This window comes from Megalobrama amblycephala, linkage group LG3, assembly GCF_018812025.1.
Source record: "Megalobrama amblycephala isolate DHTTF-2021 linkage group LG3, ASM1881202v1, whole genome shotgun sequence".
NCBI classification, from domain to species: Eukaryota; Metazoa; Chordata; class Actinopteri; order Cypriniformes; family Xenocyprididae; genus Megalobrama; species Megalobrama amblycephala.
This window is the reverse complement of record NC_063046.1, coordinates 52281810-52302317: the sequence shown is the minus strand read 5'-3', so window position 1 is coordinate 52302317 and position 20508 is coordinate 52281810. Positions and strand designations below refer to the sequence as shown.

Below are 20508 nucleotides of genomic sequence, written 5' to 3'. Positions count from 1 at the left end.
AGAAAAAAGTCGAGATAAAATGTTGAGAATAAACTCGTTAAATTACGAGAAAAAACGTGTTAAATTTCGAGAAAAAAGTTGAGTTAAAAGGTTGAGAATAAAGTCATTAAATTAAGAGAAAAAAGTCGTTAAATTACGAGAATAAAGTCATTAAATTACGAGAAACTCATTAAATTACGAGAACAAATTCATTAAATTATGAGAAAAATTTTACATTTTGAGAAAAAAGTTGAGATAAAATGTTGAGAATAAAGTCATTAAATTACGAGAACAAATTCGTTAAATTACGAATTTGTTCTCATAATTTAACGACTTTTTTCTCGTAATTTAATGACTTTATTCTCACAATTTAATGAGTTTATTCTCAACATTTTATCTTGAATTTTTTCTCGAAATTTAACGACAATTTTCTCATAATTTAACGAATTTGTTCTCGTAATTTAATGACTTTATTCTAAACATTTTATCGACTTTTTTCTTGAAATTTAACGAGTTTTTTTTTGCTTGGCCCTAATCCTCTTCCGTAGTGAACTAACGTGCACAAATGAACAGTTGTAATTAACTAACATTAATCTCCTCGTGAAGATCCAGATTAAAGTCTGTTGATGCCTTCACTCAGTGAAGCTGTCAATCTCAGCTTTGGCTTCACTTTTCAGGACTCGTGTGGCATGCTTGACTTTAACACTTTTGTTGCGGGTAGTTTTTCATGTTCTCAGGTTTAAGCAACGCCAAATAACATGATATTTAGCCCCTGTAATGCAAATTTTACTAGGGGAACCCCGCCAAAAATGCGGATTTTACCCCCTGGAACACAAATTATACAGAGGGACCCCCCTGAAATGCGATCAGGCTAGTTTTGAGTAGCAATTGGATGGGTTTTGTTATGAAAACATGGCAACCCTGATCCACTCAGGCAACTTCCTGAGGTAAAAGCTGCACAACAGAATTGCTTTTTTACAATGTCGGACACATAACGGTAATTAATATGATTAGCCTATTGCTTTTGCTACATTATCAAAAGGCTAATAACGTGTTGCTAATGTTACACAAACCATGTTCCCGTTCTTGAGTCAGACAGCTGTCTTCTAAAAATCAGTATCTGAAACACTTTGAATACCTTAGAATGTCAGTGGGAAAAAGCATATTCATCATTACATCGTAATAAACATCATACACCCGCCGTATTGCTAAATTGACCTGATTTTTCATATCAACAGAAAAATATAGCCTACTGGGAAAACCTGGCTTCTCTTGAGACTCCCTTGCTTAATGCATAGTTAAGGATATGCTCAAGTCTGCCGGCACATTGACGTGATTGGTTATTTAACGGAGGCCAGCTAGTAGTTGCTGTGCGAGTAAACCTCACTCCCCTGATCTCAAGAGATGCTCTAGCGACTGACGCTAGAGGTTGCAGCCTTTAGCCTCCTTGTTAGAGCGTCCGACTCCCACGCCCGAGACCCGCGTAGGGCGGGGTGAGAAGGACCTGGATTAGAGGGGTTACAGTTACAAGGAAGTTTGTGATGTCACAGACAAGGGCGTAATTTCACAAACTAGTTTGTTATGATTTTTTAACCGCACGCCGTCATCGCCACGGAGCAGAACACAGAGAGCCGGCCTGTGTCGATGCGCGCGTCCGCGTCCAGGAACGTCGCGTGCACACTCTAAAAACAGCTTCATTGAAAGTTCTAATGAGCAAGTATTGCGGTTGCGGCACAGTCAGCGATGAAACGCCAGAAACAGCAACAGATGACTTTAACATCATCATGGATGAAATGAAAGAAGTTGGTTGATTCAGTAAATTAGCTCAGGTCAGGATAATCTTATTTTCTGTCTACACTTGTTGATGTTAGCCTTGACTGAGCTAACGTTAACATACACTGTTGCTAGGTAACTTCTTATTTAGACTGTTAGCTAAATATTTAATGTAAGAACATTGTGTGTAGCATGAAAACAAGTCCACTCTTATGGTGACCCAGACGTCCCCGTTTTTTGTGCTCCGTCCCCGACTAGAGCTGTCCCCGAAAATGTCCCCGTTTTATAGCTCGTTCAAAATAACCCGCAAATACATTGCAAAAATGTCCGACCAGCAAACAGCAAGCAGCCTGCTGGTTATCGGAGCAATCGTGTAGTGATTATTTTCACCAACAGAGGGAGCCGTGCAGCCACACTGGTCGCGCGCGCCGCTACTTAAAGAAGAACGTGAGAGAAGAACGCCATTCAGTGTTGCCAAGTCCGCAGTGATCCCAGCGGAATTGGGTTACATTTACACTGTTCCCGCTGGTTGTTTTTCATGTCCGCGGGTTGAAGCGACCCAAATGACATAATATTTAGCCCCTGGAATGTGACTTTTACTTGGGGAGCCCCGCCAAAAACATGGATTTTACCCCCCGGAACGCGATTTTTACCGTGGGACCACATAGTTTTGAGTAGCGAGTTTTATTGTGAAAACCTGGCAACCCCGGCACCATCATCATCAGTTATCAAACACAGGGCTCTCAAGTGTCACGCATTGAGCGTGACAGTCACTCATTTCGGTCTTTTGTCACGCACTCCCGCCACACATTGTATTTCTCACGCAGAAAAACTATTTATCATATATTTAATATGCCGCAGCGCCCAAAATGTATCTGGCCGCGCCGCTCTCTCTGGAACCGGGAAGGAATCAAGCGCGTCTCGAACCTGCCACTTATCAGCCAATCAAAAAAAAGAAAGAGGCTACACAATAGCCAATCAGAAAATAGCACTATTGTATCTGGGTAAGATTTAACGCAACAACCAATGAAAAAAAAGCATATCTTGGAATTGTTCACCATCATCCTCGTTCACCCACAGAGGAAAACACTGGAGCTCTGAGCATCACTTTGAGCACAGAGTAAGTCATGATCTCCTGTTTTAATGTTACAACAAATTCACAACTTGTTTGACAGAAATAATGACAACTTGACTACTGTTAGATAATCAGATAATCAGCATCAGTTTTTCATGAGTGTCTGAACTTAGCCAACAGTTTTACAGCCTGTTCATTGACACCTGCTCAGAACAAGTAGTCTAGGCCTAGTTATATTTTGCTATCACACGATGACTGACATTTTGTTACATTAAACATCTCTCTCTCCAAATAGTTTTAATAATTTTATTTTGAATTACCATTGTGTATGAAATGTGCTATACAAATAAATAGCCTTGCCTTGCCTTGCCTATATTCAAAGTCATCTGAAGCCATTCCATAGCTTTTTTTTTCTTCCAAGAATTAGGCTAGAATACTTTTTGCTGCTGAATTATATACTCACCTAGTTTACTTATTTATTTATTGGTCAGCTTATGATTATATATTTTTATTCATTTTTTTATTTGTATCTATAATGAAGTGGTGTGTTTAGTGCATTCTGGATTGTTTAACAAATCAAACAGTGACCATTACTTCCACAAATACAGACACAGGCTCCCACTAATAAATTAATTCAACAAAGGTAACCTCTTTTGCTACATATTTTTAATGGTTTAAATGTGTACTCTACATGTTTGACCACTTACGAACTCTCATTTAGCCTACTATATGTTGTGTACATGACTAATGTGCCCAACCATCAGCAATAAATAAATTACTTTTAGAGCACAAAATTGTTTACAAGAGAACAAATTTCTTCATTGATCTAGTCACTTAATTTTGCTCTTAGAATGCACTAGATTCATGCATTTAAATTTAAAATGTACGAAATTTTCCTCCGGGGGGCATGCCCCCGGACCCCCAAGAGGAACCGATGTCCACCCACTACAGTCTCACAAAATCCTGTGGGAAACACTGTGGATGCATTAATCATTGCATCTGTCTTTCAAAGGTGTCAGGTAAAAGACAACTAATAAACATCATCTCATTCACCCTGAGGGCAGGTTACAGGATGCTGACCCAGAGAAGGTGGCGAAAGTTTTTTTTTTATTTTTTTATGGGGGTGGGGGGGGGGGGGGGGGGGGTTATGTCACTCTTGCCTGTCTCCAAAACCTGAGAGCCCTGCAAACATCGTTATCGTTTTCAGCTTTCAGGTAGTAACATACTAACTGATAATGTTAAATTAAAGTAATACTGTTACTTGTTTTATAACAGGGCCTCAACAGGGTGCAGGATTGTTTTGGACAATTTTAAACGTCCCTAGTCACAACGCAGTTACAAATAGTTAAAAGCTTAAAAAGTTGTAATTACTGTAGGCAAAACAGCTTGTGAAAACTGAAAATATTAAATTCAATAATAAATGTTAAAAAATATTTGCTGTTTTAATTATCTCATTTATGTTGTTTTATTTTGTAATGTGATTTTTCAAAATAGTGTAATAGTTTAACAGTTTTTTGCAGCTAGGCATACTGGTTAGTTTTTGTTTGTTTGTTTGTTTGTTTGTTTGTTTGTTTTTGAGAATTGTATTAAAACCAGACCAAAAATCCTAATAATAAAATTAAATCATAATAATTATTAATGTAAAATCAATGTGGAACCCACAACAACTTAAAAAAAATCAACACAATCATTGTCACTGATGATTGTCATTTGGATCTTTCTGGATTACAATCCGCCATCAAAATGATACGTTTAATTATTTCAGCTGCTGTGAGAACAGGCTATAAATGATCCGCTACAAGCAGCATCCTCACATGATAAAGCCGACTAGCCTGGACTCCTTCCTTTCTGTTTACGGACGTGACGTAATGACGCACAGACGAACTGCTGCATGATTGAATTTCGATTAATAAGAGCCACCATGTCGCTCTTATTATAAAACATTATTACAAGCTTACCATTGTGAATCTAGCTAAGATAATGAGATAATGACTCACTGGCTGGTTATGTACTTGCTCAAAAATTGATTTTGGATTATTTTTAACAAAAAAATGTTACGGACTGCAGCTTTAACAAATGAGACCTTGTAAAGTGATACCTATTATTTATACTATTATAGTATTGTTTTAATATTTGTAATTAGCCTTTTCTTGTTTTTTTTTACATTTTGTTAGTTATATTAGTTTTTTATTATATTTATTTATTTGTTTTAGTAATTTTAGTAATTCAGCATTACGTATTTTACTTATTTTATTTCCTGTTTTATTTCATTTGTAATTTTTAAAGTTATCTAATGTTTGTATTATCTAATGTTTGTATATATATATATATATATATATATATATATAGCTTCACTTTGTCACATCTGTTTTTGGTTTGGTTTTTATTGTTGTTGTTTTTTTTTAATCAGTCATGTTTCTTGTCACCTTAAATCTGCAGTGGTCAGGTGGTACAGTGGCTTTTTACAGTTCAGAATCATTACGGTAATTACGACATGGTGTGAACACACCTTTGTTTTCATTTGTTCCTTTGTTTTATGTGTCAAGTTCTCATTGGTTCTTGTTTCATTAATTCTGTTTTTTCATAGGTTGTTAAATTCATGTGCTCCCCTGGATCATGTATTAATGCTGCCTTCATGTGCTATAGGATATTTGATAAGTCCCACTTCTGAAGTCATTAATTTCATTCAAGTTTTGAAATGGGAGGGCGTTCATGTGCAATATTTACCTAGGAAACTCGTATTTACGAGTTAATTACATGATTACATGTTGCCAAGTCTGCGGTTTCCACACAGAATTAAGCTACTTTTACACTGTTGCTGCAGTTTGCTCCATGTCAGCACCACTACACACTTAGCTTTATTTAGCTTTAATTTATTTTCATTTCAGTTTAATTTCTTTTTAAATTTTAGTATACTTCAAATTTATTAATTTACAATTATTTTTTTACTTATTTTATTTCTTATTTTCATTTAATTTCTATTTTCATGAACAAAAAATCTAAGTTTTTATTATAATTTTTACATATTATTTTAGCTCCATTTAAATTCACAAAAAAAGTTATAATTATTTAATAGTTAACAATAACAACACTGTCAAAAAAATTAATTGCACTTTCTGCATTGACCGTTCAGTTAACTAAAGGAATTATGCAAATGATGAATGCTAATGGCAACTTTAACCTTGGTATCAGCAAATGTGAATCTCACAGGTTTACCATCTAGACACAACCACTTTTTATTACTTTATAACTTTTGACAGTGTTAACTTCAAACGTTTTAAACAAGTTTTATGTTTTTCCGCTCCATATCAAACCCTTATAAAAACATTGACATTAATCTGGTCCCTTGCCCACCTCACTGCAGTTTATATCTTATGCATTAGACCACATAACATCATATTTGCTACCCACAGTGATATTTAAAAGTTTTCAAAGTTAATATTGAGTAAACACCCTACATGTTTCTCATATACTCATTTCTAAAGGTGGTGATTGTCTGAATTTCTGGGGACTTGCAGCTGTTGTCCTACATGAGAAAGTAAATCTGATAGACCTCGAGACAATGGAATTGCGTGGCACTCATAAAGCACTCTAAAAATAAACAGAAAGAGATGGAGCATGAGGCTGGGGATCAGTGTCGATGACGCCTCAAAATAACACACTGGTGAGCTCACTGGAATCCGGGAGTATCAGCTCGCCACTGCTCCTTTGATGTAGTTTCATCATCATCATCATAACAGCTTCTGAACTCCATCCTAATAAATCTCACGGTGAATTCAGTTCCTGTTGCCTTATTTCTGCTGCCATTATTTGCTTTTAATGCATCTGAAAGAAGAACTATTTTCAAACAACATAGTGATCAGAAAGTTTGAGGACAGTAATGTTATTTTTGTTTCATATAAATTAATACTTTTATTCATCAAGGATGTATTAAAAGTGTCAGAACAGACTTTTGCATTTTTAAATATATACTGTATATACACTGCCCGACCAAAAAGTCAAGTCAAGTCAAGTCACCTTCATTTATATAGCGCTTTTTACAATGCAGATTGTGTCAAAGCAGCTTTACATTGATAATTGGTATATAATTTTTTCCTTTTAAAGAATAGTGTCAATGCAGGCAGATCAAAAGCACTGTTGAATAAATGTCAAGGATACTGTTGAATATCAAATGTCAAGTCAAATTAAATTAAATTAGGGCTGCACAATTAATCGTATTTTATCACGATAACGATATCTGCTTCTCTCAATTGATTTTAAATAATCGTCACGATATTGGCCCGCTCTATGAAAATGAACATAATTTGGAAATATTGGAAGTAATATTAGGAATTTCGCTGTTTTATCTTTTGAAGTTCCTAAAGGTTTTACCAGTTTTCATAATGTTGATCAGCTAGAAATGATTTTTCTTTGCTTTACGAATTTGCCGGGCAATTTGAATCTGGTTTGTCTTATTGCAAACGAATTGTGTTGCTTTAAAATCTAATGTGAATACATATTACAAAGCGCTCACCAAAACCATGTTTTGTATTGATTTACCATCTAACGAAGTTATCATAGTTGGTTAAATTTAAGTCTTTGTGCCACCTACAGGCCTTTTGGGTGAAGTGTAGGTTGGTAAAGAACTTGCAAAATAGCCATAGTTACATTACTCTTTTGATAGAATAAACATGATTAATAATCGTGATTATAAAGAAAAAAGTCGCTGTTTGGATTTAAATAGGCAAATTCTTAAGAGTCTGTGACTGGATCATTATTACAGTGATTATTATGTTTCTAGCATGTTATATGTTTGGGAAAAGTTATTTTAACGCTAATTGATGGAGTGTGTAGCTTTTCATTTCTTAAACAACCATGTAGGAAGATGTATCATGACCATATTCCAGGATGACAAAGCCAATATTCATCAGGCTCAAAATGAGAAAGAATGTTTAGGAGGGAGCATAAAGAATAATTTTCACATATAAATTCGTACCTCTGAGTCCAGACCTTAAATTCATTGAAAGTCTTTGGGATATGATAGAGTAGACTTTACAGAGTGCTCACCTCTTGCATTGTCAATACAAGAGCTTGACCAAAAATTGATGCACCTCTTGATGGAAATAACATTACAACATTTATTTCCACCAAGAGGTATAACATATAGTTATTATATCAGAGATATAACATGCTAGAAACATAATAATCACAATAATGCAATAATGATCCAGTCACAGACTCCAAGTATTTGCCTATTTAAATCCAAACAGTGAACAAAATATATATATATATATTTTTTTTTTCGGCAGTGTATATATATATATATATATATATATATATAGCCAAAAGTTTTGGGATGCCTGCCTTTATGTGCACATGGACTTTAATGACATCCCATTCTTAATCTTAAGAATTAATATGGAGTTGGCTCACTCTTTGCAGATATGACAGCTTCAACTCTTCTGGGAATGCTTTCCACAAGGTTTAGGAGTGTGTTTATGCGAATTTTTGACCATTCTTCTAGAAGCACATTTGCAAGGTCAAGGGACTGATGTTGGATGGGAAGGCCTGGCTCACAGTCTCCGCTCTAATTCATCCTCAAAGGTGTTCTATCGGGTTGAAGTCAGGACTCTGTGCAGGCCAGTCAAGTTCCTCCACACCAAACTCGCTCATTCATGTCTTTATGGAGCTTGCTTTGTGCACTGGTGCACAGTCATGTTGGAACAGGAAGAGGCCATCCCCAAACTGTTCCCACAAAGTTGGTAGCATGAAATAATCCAAACTAATTTCATTCAAGTTTCGAAATGGGAGGGCGTTCATGTGCAATATTTACCTAGGAAATTCGTATTTACGAGTTAATTACATGATTACATGTTGCCAAGTCTGCGGTTTCCACACAGAATTAAGCTACTTTTACACTGTTGCTACAGTTTGCTCCATGTCAGCACCACTACACACTTAGCTTTATTTAGCTTTAATTTATTTTCATTTCAGTTTAATTTTTATTTTTTTTTTATTTTAGTATACTTCAAATTTATTAATTTACAATTATTTTTTTACTTATTTTATTTCTTATTTTCATTTCATTTCTGTTTTCATGAACAAAAAATCTAAGTTTTTATTATAATTTTTATATATTATTTTAGCTCCATTTAAATTCACAAAAAAAGTTATAATTATTTAATAGTTAACAATAACAACACTGTCAAAAAGTTGGGAGCATGAAATTGTCCAAAATGTCTTGGTATGCTGAAGCATTAAGAGTTCCTTTCACTGGAACTAAGGGGCCAAGCCCAACCCCTGAAAAACAACCCCACACCATAATCCCCCTCCACCAAACTTTACACTCGGCAGAATGCAGTCAGGCAAGTACCGGCTCTCCTGGCAACCGCCAGACCCAGACTCATCCATCGGATTGCCAGACAGAGAAGCGTGATTCGTCACTCCAGAGAACACGTCTCCACTGCTCTAGAGTTTAGTGATAGTGCATGTTTTACACCACTGCATCCAACGCTTTGCGTTGCACTTGGTGATGTAAGGCTTGGATGCAGCTGCTCGGCCATGGAAACCCATTCCATGAAGCTCTCTACGCACTGTTCTTGAGCTAATCTGAAGGACACACGAAGTTTGGAGGTCTGTAGCTATTGACTCTGCAGAAAGTTGGCGACTTCTGCGCACTGTGCGCCACAGCATGCGGCTAACACCGCTCTGTTGATTTTACGTGGCCTACCACTTCGTGAGTTGCTGTTATTCCCAATTGCTTCCACTTTGTTATGATACCACTAACAGTTGACTGTGGAATATTTAGTAGTGAGGAAATTTCACGAATGGACTTATTGCACAGGTGGCAACCTATCACAGTACCATGCTTGAATTCACTGAGCTCCTGAGAGCAACCCATTCTTTCACAAATGTTTGCAGAAGCAGTCTGCATGCCTAGGTGCTTGATTTTATACACCTGTGGCCATGGAAGTGATTGGAACACCTGAATTCAATGATTTGGAGGGGTGCCCCAATACTTTTGGCTAAATAGTGTATACACACACACACACACACACACACACACACACACACACACACATACACACTGCGTATTTTTCACACTGCAGTTTGTCATTTGATTTTGTGTTTCAATGACTGTGCTCCAGACGTTTGACAAGTAGTGCATAAATATACTATATATCAAATACAGTCGTATATTTTAGGAAGGCAGGTAGAAGACCCTCAAAAACTGCAGACATGACCATTTTCACCAATGGCTTTGTGAAATGAAATATTTATTATAATTAAGGCTTTATTAAAGCCACACATATCAAACGTGGCATGACTCCATACCCAAGCTCTGTGCAGAAAATAATGCACGAAACATTTCTGAAACTAGACATTTACATTGACAGTAATGGTTGTGAATCTTTAAAAATGGGCTACAACAAAACCTGCTGCTGTTAACCAACATAAAAAGGTTACCTTAAAGGGATAGTTCACCCAAAAATGAAACGTATCCCATGATTTACTCACCCTCAAGCAATCCTAGGTGTATATGACTATCTTCTTTCAGACAAACATAATCGGAGATATATTTAAAAATATCCTGGCTCTTCCCAGCTTTATGATGGTAGTGAACATGGTGGTAGTGAACAAGCCCCCTCAACAAATGCATTCATCCATAATAAAAGTAATCCATACGGCTTGACAAGTAGTGTATAAATATACTATATATCAAGTACAGTCTTATATATTATAGGATGGCAGGTAGAAGACCCTCAAAAACTGCAGACATGGCCATTTTCACCAATTGCTGTGTGAAATGAAATATATGGATTGCCAGAGTAAGTACCTGTATCGCACAAAAAGACAGAGGTGAAGTGAAGCTCTCGAGCTTCCAGCTTCATTGTGTGGAAAAGGGCAAACCGCAAAAGACCTCCTGCCTGCATGATTGTGACGGTAAAATGAAAGAAGTCTCTCTTTTCTCCGAGGCTAAACTGAAGCATTAATGAAAAAGAAAATAAAATAAATAAATCCACAATTGGATCCTCTTCTTTTAAAATTTAATGTCCACTCCTGCCACATCTCTCAAAGAAGAGAAGAGGTTATTCACCTTCTCTATACTCACAGGCTGAATAGTAATGATACAGTATTACGTTTCAGCTGGACAGATGTGCCATCAAAATCTCTCGGCCCCTTTATAGGAACGCTTTCGCTCGTATGTACATGCAAAACCTGTCAAAAAGAGTTTATGGGAATTAAGAAACAAGCTCCCCGGGATTATCATCAGTCATTTTCCAGGGTCGTGCAGAGTTGGCGAAAACACGAGCATCCGCCAAAAATAACTGACTCTGCAAGTGAGTCATCCAAAACAATGTGCTTTACAGCTTACGGTGATGATATGCAGAAAACAGCATCACCCGGCAGGGTTCGTATGATGCTCATATGCGCGCTTTAGTCAATACGAACGTCACAAGCGTTCTTGAAATCATTTGCTTCTAAATGTATTCAGTTTGAATGTACAAGAAAAAGGAGGAAAAGAATAAATTAGACACAATTCCCTTTATTGGCATGGTGAGGCTGATGAAAACTACACATAAAAAAGAAAATTCACAACAAAGATTGTACAATACGTACAACTACAAAGGCATTGGTTAGGACTCAGCAGAAGGCAACATGGATAGGAGACAAATAGAAGATAACACAGCCAAACACAGTCCCCTTGACCCGAAATACACACACACTCTATCAAATCCACACACAAAATCACACACAGCCTCATTTAGATATATCTGCTTCTTTATGGAAACACAAAAAAAAAAAAAAAAAATCGTCCAAAGCAGTGGCAAATCCTTCAGTAGTAGTTTTTACTATGGTAAAAAGTCTGCCACTCCAAAAGATACACCCCATCAGGTGTTGTAACATATTGCTACAGCAATTTACAAAGCAGATTTGCAACATACATGTTGCATTATTAAAGCCACACATATCGAACGTGACATGACTCCATACCCAAGCTCTGTGCAGAAAATAATGTACAAAACATTTCTGAAACCAGACATTTACATTGACAGTAATGGTTGTGAATCTTTTAAAATGGGCTACAACAAAACCTGCTGTTAACTGACATAAAAAGATTACCTTAAAAAGATAGTTCACCTAAAAATGAAAATGATCCCATGTTTTACTCACCCTCAAGCCATCCTAGGTGTATATGACTATCTTCTTTCAGACGAACATAATCGGAGATATATTTAAAGATATCCTGGCTCTTCCAAGCTTTATGATGGTAGTGAACGGGGGGCATGTTTTGAAGCCCCCTCAAAAAATGCATTCATCCAGGAGGTTAATAAAGGCCTTCTTAAACGAAGTGATGGGTTTTTGTAAGAAAAATATCCATATTTAAACACTTACAGGCGTAAGCATTGATTTGCGGCGGAAGAGTAAACACTGACCTCGACGCATGACGTAACGACGAACGCGGAAGCACAGAGGATAGAGCAAAGCAAAACACCGGTCACGAATTAGAAGTCTAAAATGATAACATTTTTAAAGCGAAATGTTGGAGGATTTCGATTTTCAGAGAAGTGGAGCTTGAGTTTGTTGCCCAGCCATATTTGTTTGAACCGCGAGAGGCATCTAAGCTTACGATACTCCTACACCCTGCATCATACGGCGGGTCATGGGTTACTCATTTGCGCAGTATGCGTACGGTCATTTGGCGGAAGCTAGTTAGTTTTAAATATGGATATTTTCTTACAAAAACCCATCGCTTCGCTTCAGAAAGCCTTTATTAACCCGCTGAAGTTGTATGGATTATATTTATGATGGATGGATGCATTTATTTTGGGCTTCAAAATGTGCGTCTGAAAGAAGATAGTCATATAACACCTAGGATGGCTTGAAGGTGAGTAAATCATGTGATCATTTTCATTTTTGGGTGAACTATCCTTTTAAGTGTCCATGACAAGTGCCTGTAGTGTTTTAGTGATTCGAATTATTAGCAGTTCCTCTCAGGTGCCTTCAAACCACAGCAAAGACAAAAATAGCTCTTGCTTTGGAAAGCGACTCGATCTCATAGATGCAATTTTTGGCTTTTCAATCCTATTAGTCATTGCTTGTATTGAATTTTTAAATTCGCTCACACGCACACACACACACACACACACACACACAAGCTGCATTCACAACCAACATCTCTTTCCAACGATGGTCATGCGATCTGTGTTGAGGCACTGGAACGGATCCCCCGTTTTTGAACAGAGTCTGGGTAATTGTCACGTCTCAAACCATACAACAACATGAGCTAAAATACAGCTTTGAAAAATAATTTATTGCTTTTTTATTTTTTTTTATTCACATTTTCATATTCCATTATTACTTTTCATTATTTCGAGTTATTGTGAGTAATGACAAGATTAGTATCATCATATATATTATTATTTTTTTTTACATCAAATACATCTTTTTTTTTTTTTTTTCTTCTTTTTAAAAAATTCAGGAAAGAAAATTGTAAACTTCAGTTTGGCATTCACATAATCAAAAGTGTGGAGCAAAAACAGATTTTCTGTGGTACAACAAAATACCTGCAAAATTATTTTATTGCTTCATGTAATAAAAAAAGAGATGAAAAAGGTGGATGAAAGTGTTTTAGAGCTAGAAAAACAAATAAATCACTTGAGTTTGGAGCAGCAAAGTTCATCATGAGCCTAGAATATATTTTTTGTTCCATCTCTGAAGGCATATAAAAACGATATTTCTTTAGAACTTGTAAATTTACATCCTTTCCAGTGATTGTTGAATAACAAATAATATAAATAGCAAAATTTGTAAGGCGCATCACGTGAGATGGCTGCCATAAATATTTTGATTAGAATACTGAGATAAATACATAAATAAGCATGAGTAATTCTGTGTTAGAAGAGTAATCATCTCTGTGAAAGTGTGTTATCAAACAGGAACAATAACAATGATTAGTGTGCACAGAGAAATTAATAAAAGTTCTTGATTCCTTCAGACATTAAAGGATAAAAAAATATCTTGGGGTTTATCTTTTTTTTTTTTTTACACAGTAGTGAACATAAACTCTTGAAAATCTATCTTACACTGCATGTATATACGCAAAACACTGAGTTATTAACTTCAAAATCGGATAAAACTGCACATGGAGTTTTTCAATTAAAAGGAAAAAAATAATAATAAAATAAAAGCAAAAAGAGAAAAACCAAAAGAAAAACAGAGACAAAAATTTGTTGCATGCTCCCCCAAAAAGAGCAATAAATCTCCATACATATTTTTACAATCAAAACACGTCATCTAAACGCCATGTAGGTTATACATCATCGTAATGACTACAGATCAACATTCTCGATTAAGAAAATTTCGTCTTAAAAAGGCTGCATTTTACAGTGCATAGCTGTAACAAACAAAGAACGCTGATATGCACATCAAATAAAAATATTCCTTTTGTAAATAGGCGACAATGTTACCTTGAACATCCAAGAGATTTCCCCAAACCCTTCTCGTTAATGTAACACCACATCCAAACACCAGATTAAAAAAGGAACAGAAAAAGCCCACAAAAATAAACTCCAAACAATAAAAACAGACTGAACGAGCTGCACTTTTCCCCTCTCAAAGTGCCGAGGGCGATGCGGTGTGTGGAGCGAACTCTGATGAAGATTCGTGTCTCTTTCAGAGCCTCACGCAGCGCACGGATCTGTGTAGTCCACTAAAGTAGTGTGCGCTACTTCACTGGTTATCCCCACAGGTAATGTCTCTCCTCGGCTTTTTGCAGCAGCTAGGTTCATGTAAACTTTGCTTGCAGATATACACATATATCCCTTCATATACGTAGAACTTTATCATCCACATATACTCTTTCCACTTATATAAAGTGTAAAATGTCTGTAGTCTTGTATTTAAAGAACAGAAACAACAGTGAGGTATTGCAAATCCCTCTCTTTGCAGCCAGCCGGTGCAGTGGTGCTCATTACCTTCTCAGGCTATACTGGGCCTCTCGCAACAAGCTGTCAAAATCCATGGAGTCGTACTTGCTTTTAGTGGAGGCTGGATCAAAGTCGTCAGAATGGGAATCTGAAAGGAGAAAATGGCACGTTTGAACATCTGTGGAAATCAGGGACGCTGGCTTCATTACAAAAGGTGCTACTTTGTGTTGCTCATTTTGCAAGAGCTCCTTTGTATGGAAGCCTGATTCCGCCACGTACATAAAGTGCTTTGGTAAATCATAATTATGACATAATTCTGACTTGTGTGATAATTTAGTTTTTTTGTCATAATTATGAATTTATCACGTCATTTTATCTCATAATTCCGAAGGTAATAATTTTGAGTTTTTATCTTCTAATTATAACTATGGCATAATCAGTCAGTTTTGTCAATTTAGACTTTTTACGTCATTTCGGTTGTCATAATTATGAATTTTTATCTCAATGTTGACTGTCAATTATGAAATGTTTTCACATAATTTTGACTTTTTGTCATATTTTCGGCTTCTTATCTCATAATTGTGACTTTTTGTAATAATTTTAACTTTTTATGTGACAATTGTGCATTCCCATCTCATCAGATGTCAGAATTTCAACATTTTCTCTCATAATTGATTAGCATGTCATAATTTTGACTTTTTTTTTTGCATTATTATGTGGCAGAAATGGGCTTTAATAGTGCTTCGCAATTGTTTGGTCAAAAATACAAAGCCAGACAAATAATTTCTTAATGTTCATGTTTCCTGTTCTATGATAAAAAAGGTTTTTAATTTCTGAATTAAAATTCATTTTGGAGTCAGGGTGATTTGTTTGACACAATTAACATGATTTTTGACCATTTTTAGTGTCAAAAATTATGACTGTCAATCTTGAGTGTAAATTATGAATTTTTATCTCAATGTTGAATGTCATAATTTTGACGTTTATGTCAATTATGAAATGTTATTGCATAATTTTGACTTTTTATGTCACAACGGTGCATTTCCATCTCGGCAGAAGTCATAATTTTAACATTTTATCTCATAATTGATTAGCATGTCATAATTTCGACTTATATCATAATTATGACTTAGTATGTATGTCATAATTATTACTGACCAAATCATGATTTTATTATTATTATTATTTATTTATTTATTTATGCAGTATTATGTGGCAGAAATGGGCTTCCATAGTGCTTCGATTGTTTGGTCATACCAAAAATGCAAAGTCAGATAAATAATTTCTTAATGTTCCTGTTTCCTGTTCTATGATAAAAATGTTTCTTTTCTAGAAAACGGTATAAAAGTTCAAAACCATCTGAAACCAACATGAACACAAAGAGTACATCTCTGAGTACTTGGCATATTTGTTTTAAACTTTAAAATAGTTTGTCCTTTTCTTTATCGTGGACACTTATTTGTCACTGTGGGTCAATATTATGCAATATTATATATATATTTTACACTAAAATGCAGGGGTCGTCTATTTGAAACACAGCAAATCAGTCTTCTAGGCCTCCGTCTCAACCTCTCCTGTAATATACTTGTCATTGTCTCGAACAGCCTAGTTTAATTATTAAACAGTCAGGAGCAACTTCCCGAAGACGAGAGCCGAACGGCCATCAGACATACAGTTTGATTTGCAGCCAGGATAACAAATACGGCTGTCTTATCTCTAGTGGCAGACAGCTTCACAAATGGTGCCCTCACATGCACAGCGGCAAAGTCGAAGCACGTGAGAAATGGCAATGACCGTGGCATGAAGGAGATGCCAGTCGTGATCTAATACTATGGCTAAGGGGAGAACGGTGTCACGCCGCGCACCTTGAAAGATGAAAAATGCCTCTGCGCTCTACTTTGAACTAATGGACGGTGTCTCGGAAAACAAGGAGGAAAGAGGAAGAGAAAGGCAGAAGATTGAGAGGAAGGTTCTCAGGCTATTGTGGCGTGGCATTATTCTAGTCACTTGCCTCTTTTCCCCCCATTCCCTCTTCATCTGAACCTGTCCCTGTGCTTCAGCCTACGCTCACCGTAAAACCCTGTGTCTAGCGAAAGGCCTCAAGAAAATGAAGGTCAACTCATCCATCTGCCTGAGGCGGGGGTAGATTCCCAATACAATGACTCTGCTATATGGCCCTTATCCAAAGCTTTCACGTTCACCTTTGGAGAGTGTATTATGTCCACAATCTGAATACCTTTGGCCTTACCCTGAGCCTTTGAAATACAAGGTAATGTCCTCATTATTTGAGGGAAAGTGCTCTTGTTCCTTTCCATTGACCTGCAGCACCATCAACGCCACTGAGACGGATCATCCCAACGTCCCGACCATTACACGTCCCTGACCTCACATTTTGCAGAAAATAAATGTGGAGTGGAGCATTGACTAAATATTGAAGTGCATGCCGTTCTCCAGCCTCCCATTTTTCCTGTTATAACAGGAAGTAATGAGCTCATGTTGCATGGCTGAACAGAGCAGAATTCCCCCTTCACCAACATGTAAAGGCGCTGCCCTTAAGATTCAATTCCTTTGCCTCCCACTGTATCTTGCCCCTTCCCCCAAAAGACACTTTCCCCTTTGGGTGGAGATGATTGCCTATTATAGCCACAATCATATCTTAGGCATCATGAGTAGAAAAAAAGCCCCATAACATTTTACAAAGGAATTTGTCACTCACAGATCCATAAATCTGATCTAGATTGTCACCTTGGTAATCCTGGACAGAGGGCATGGTGCATATGAAAAGAAGGCATGCTGGGTATTTTGTGAGAAAGAGAGCGATAGGATGAGAGTGAAAGAAAGAAATGCATCGGGATCGGACAGAGATGACCAGTGTTATTTTAGTATTATTTATAGGCTATTACAGTATTTTATTAATATTTTAATAAAATAAATTATTTTAATTTTAGTTTAGTTAATTTTGTGCTTTTTATCCTTTATTTAGTCAGGAAAGCTTGTGAGATAATACAATCTCTTCTCCTAGAGAGTCCTGGTCAGTTGCTTTTATTAGCTTAAATATTTCTTTTTAGCATTATTTTTTTATTTAAGTTTTAGTTTAGGTCATTTTGTACTTCAGCTCAAACTAATAAGTTAGTAGCCTAGGAAATATTTCTAATTTTCATTTAAAGTTTAAGTTTTTCATCTAATCTAATATATTTAATTGTATTTCAGTTAACAAAAACAGTATTTATATTTTAATCAGATTTATTTCAATTAATGGAAATAGATTTAGTTTTAGTTATCAATAACAACACTGGAGACAACAGAAGAAGACATGATAAAAATAGTGTACAACAAAATTGCATAAATTCACGTTGTTGGTTCAAGTGGGTCTAACCGGTGCATCTAGCAAAAAATGCCTGTCAACCAGCATGATATGCAATATAATATAAAGTCACACTTTATATTAGGTGTCTTAAACTACTGTCTACATGCATAAAAAAAAAAAAAAAAACAGTTAGGTCCAATGTACTTATTGTGTTCCAAAACACTTGCTGTATTGAGGTGGGATAGGGTTAAGGTTACAGTTTTGGTGGTATGGGTAGGTAAGGGTGTTTCAACAGTCTAATTATAGATGCAACTAGAATGTACATTTCCTGAAGAAAATGTGAGTGGTCCTTGCAATGGCAAAATTCGTCACTGGGCAGATGCTACAGTGATGCATGTAACAGCAAGAGAGCCACATCGTAAGTTTGTATAATGTTCTGGTTCTGAAATATGGCTTATTCATGAAGCTACACGGTTGCTAGGATGATCTAAATGGTTGCTAGGGCATGGCTAGACAGTTAGCAGGTTAAACTATCAGACTGCATGTCTGCCCAAATCAAAAGAGCCAAACTCGTGTGTCTCATGTGTTCTGATTCATTTATATCCCTCTCATCTATTTTTCAATAGAAGTCTATGGGGCGGTTGCTAGGGTGTGGCTATGAAGATTTTGGGTCATTACTTATTTTCTGCTTGATAAGATAACTCAAGTGAGAGAGGGAGGGGGGGGGGGGGGTCTAAGGCCCTCCGTGTGTTTGAGAGAGAAAATGGCAGTTGGGATTCAAATTCATGAAAATTCAATCAATGTTAAGTCTATGGGATGTTTTTGCCTGCTTTTTCATCCGCTGTGCAAACTTTGTAAGTCTGATTGCTTAGAAAAGCCATATCACACCTCTCCTCAATGAGCCAGTCGATTTGACGCCTCATTCATGGGTCTATGACAAAAACTGCGGGAGATGAAGCACGCCGACGTTTTGTGTGGAATAATAATAAGTATGCAAGAGAACAATAGAGGATATGCATTGACGTCACTTTCCCTCCGGAGCACGCTCCCTCAGCTGGACTGAGTGGCAAAAGAGCCTGTTGCATGACTGGATTTAATAAGGGAAACTGCAAAAACGTGAGTAAAACAAATGATTACACTAAAGGTTGGGCTCGAAAATGTTCCTTATAACCAGTCAAAGAAACCTAATCCATGGATATTGACACGCAGCCAAGAATCGTGTTTCCTGGCGTTTATATGTGCCTGATTTCCATGCCGGGGAAATAGATAAAGGAAATTTGCCTGTGAACATTTTACATAACAACAAAAGGTCTAAATCGGAGTAATCACTTCATATCAATGCTATATATGTCGTCATATCGTCCAGCCCTAAAACCCTATAGTTTTTGTCAGTGTTTATTTAAAAACACCCCATTATGCAGAATATAAGATTATATTTTTTAAATTATATTTATTAAAAATATTTAATTGATGAGTTGTCAATACAATATTTGACAATATAATATATAGGGTATAATTTTATCCCAAAATCCAACATTTTGACACAAAATGATAACTGCAAATCCATGTTTCTCTGCCTGAAGTCCAGCTGTTTCTGTGAATTGCAGCGATCCATTTGCTTCTTTTTTCTGTAGCTTTCAGCAGTCTGTAAAAATATACCTCAAATTTTGTGTCAAATCTATTTGTACAGTCAATCGCAAAGCTCTTTCCTGTTTTGGATGTTTTTTGTGTTTTTTGTGGCATTCACTCTGAAAACCAATGCTGCCACTCAGTGGGCGTAACCACAGTCATAACGGCCGACAGTGACGTCAAGTGCATACCCTCTATAGTGATGCTTTACCTTTAGTACACAGAAGTTAAAGACACTGAATATAAAGTGGGACATAATATAATATAATATAATATAATATATTGTTGTTGAGTCTTTCTTTTCTTTCTGTATTAAGGCAGCAGTTTTTATTAGTTGTGTCTCTAGTCAGCTGTACACAAACGCAGCCAGGCTGTGTACTTACCTAAGTCTGTGTAATTCGATTTACTGTACTGCTTTTGTCCACCAAGGCAGAGCTCAAAGTGAGGCTCGTTCAACCTGCGCAAGGTGTGTCCATTCTCAAGGGCAGCGAGCGCATCACAAGTGTAGCGGTAGGTGATGAAGCCAAAGTTGTCTCTGGGTTGAAAAATAGAAAGTGAAGCATCAGTCGACGAGAGCAAAGCATCTTTCATTCCCCATTCAAAATGCAAAATTGGAATCAGTAAATATGTGACTTCTCGCTCTTTGTTGCAGTATAATCCTATTTGTATTCAAACACGCCTGCGCTGTCTGTGACAGATGTTGCGTGTGCAACGAGAAGCAGTTAAGTCTGCTCTCCTAATCACCGTCCAATGGCCACAAGTACATCATTAACTAGATTTAGAAGATTCCTTTTATGCTGAAGGAAAATATTGACTCCTTTTAACCATTTAAC

General features: G+C 36.5%; 1 protein-coding gene across 1 annotated transcript in view; it reads right to left on the bottom strand.

The window, feature by feature from the left end:
• Window positions 1–11338: 11338 nt before the first annotated feature.
• The window catches only part of ppargc1a (peroxisome proliferator-activated receptor gamma, coactivator 1 alpha), a 48769-nt gene continuing 39599 nt past the window's right edge, over window positions 11339–20508 (bottom strand). Inside the window, 2 exon segments of the mRNA XM_048186028.1 lie at window positions 11339–14887; window positions 20059–20210. Coding sequence (XP_048041985.1) covers window positions 14784–14887; window positions 20059–20210 — 256 coding nt within the window. The 3' untranslated portion in view covers window positions 11339–14783.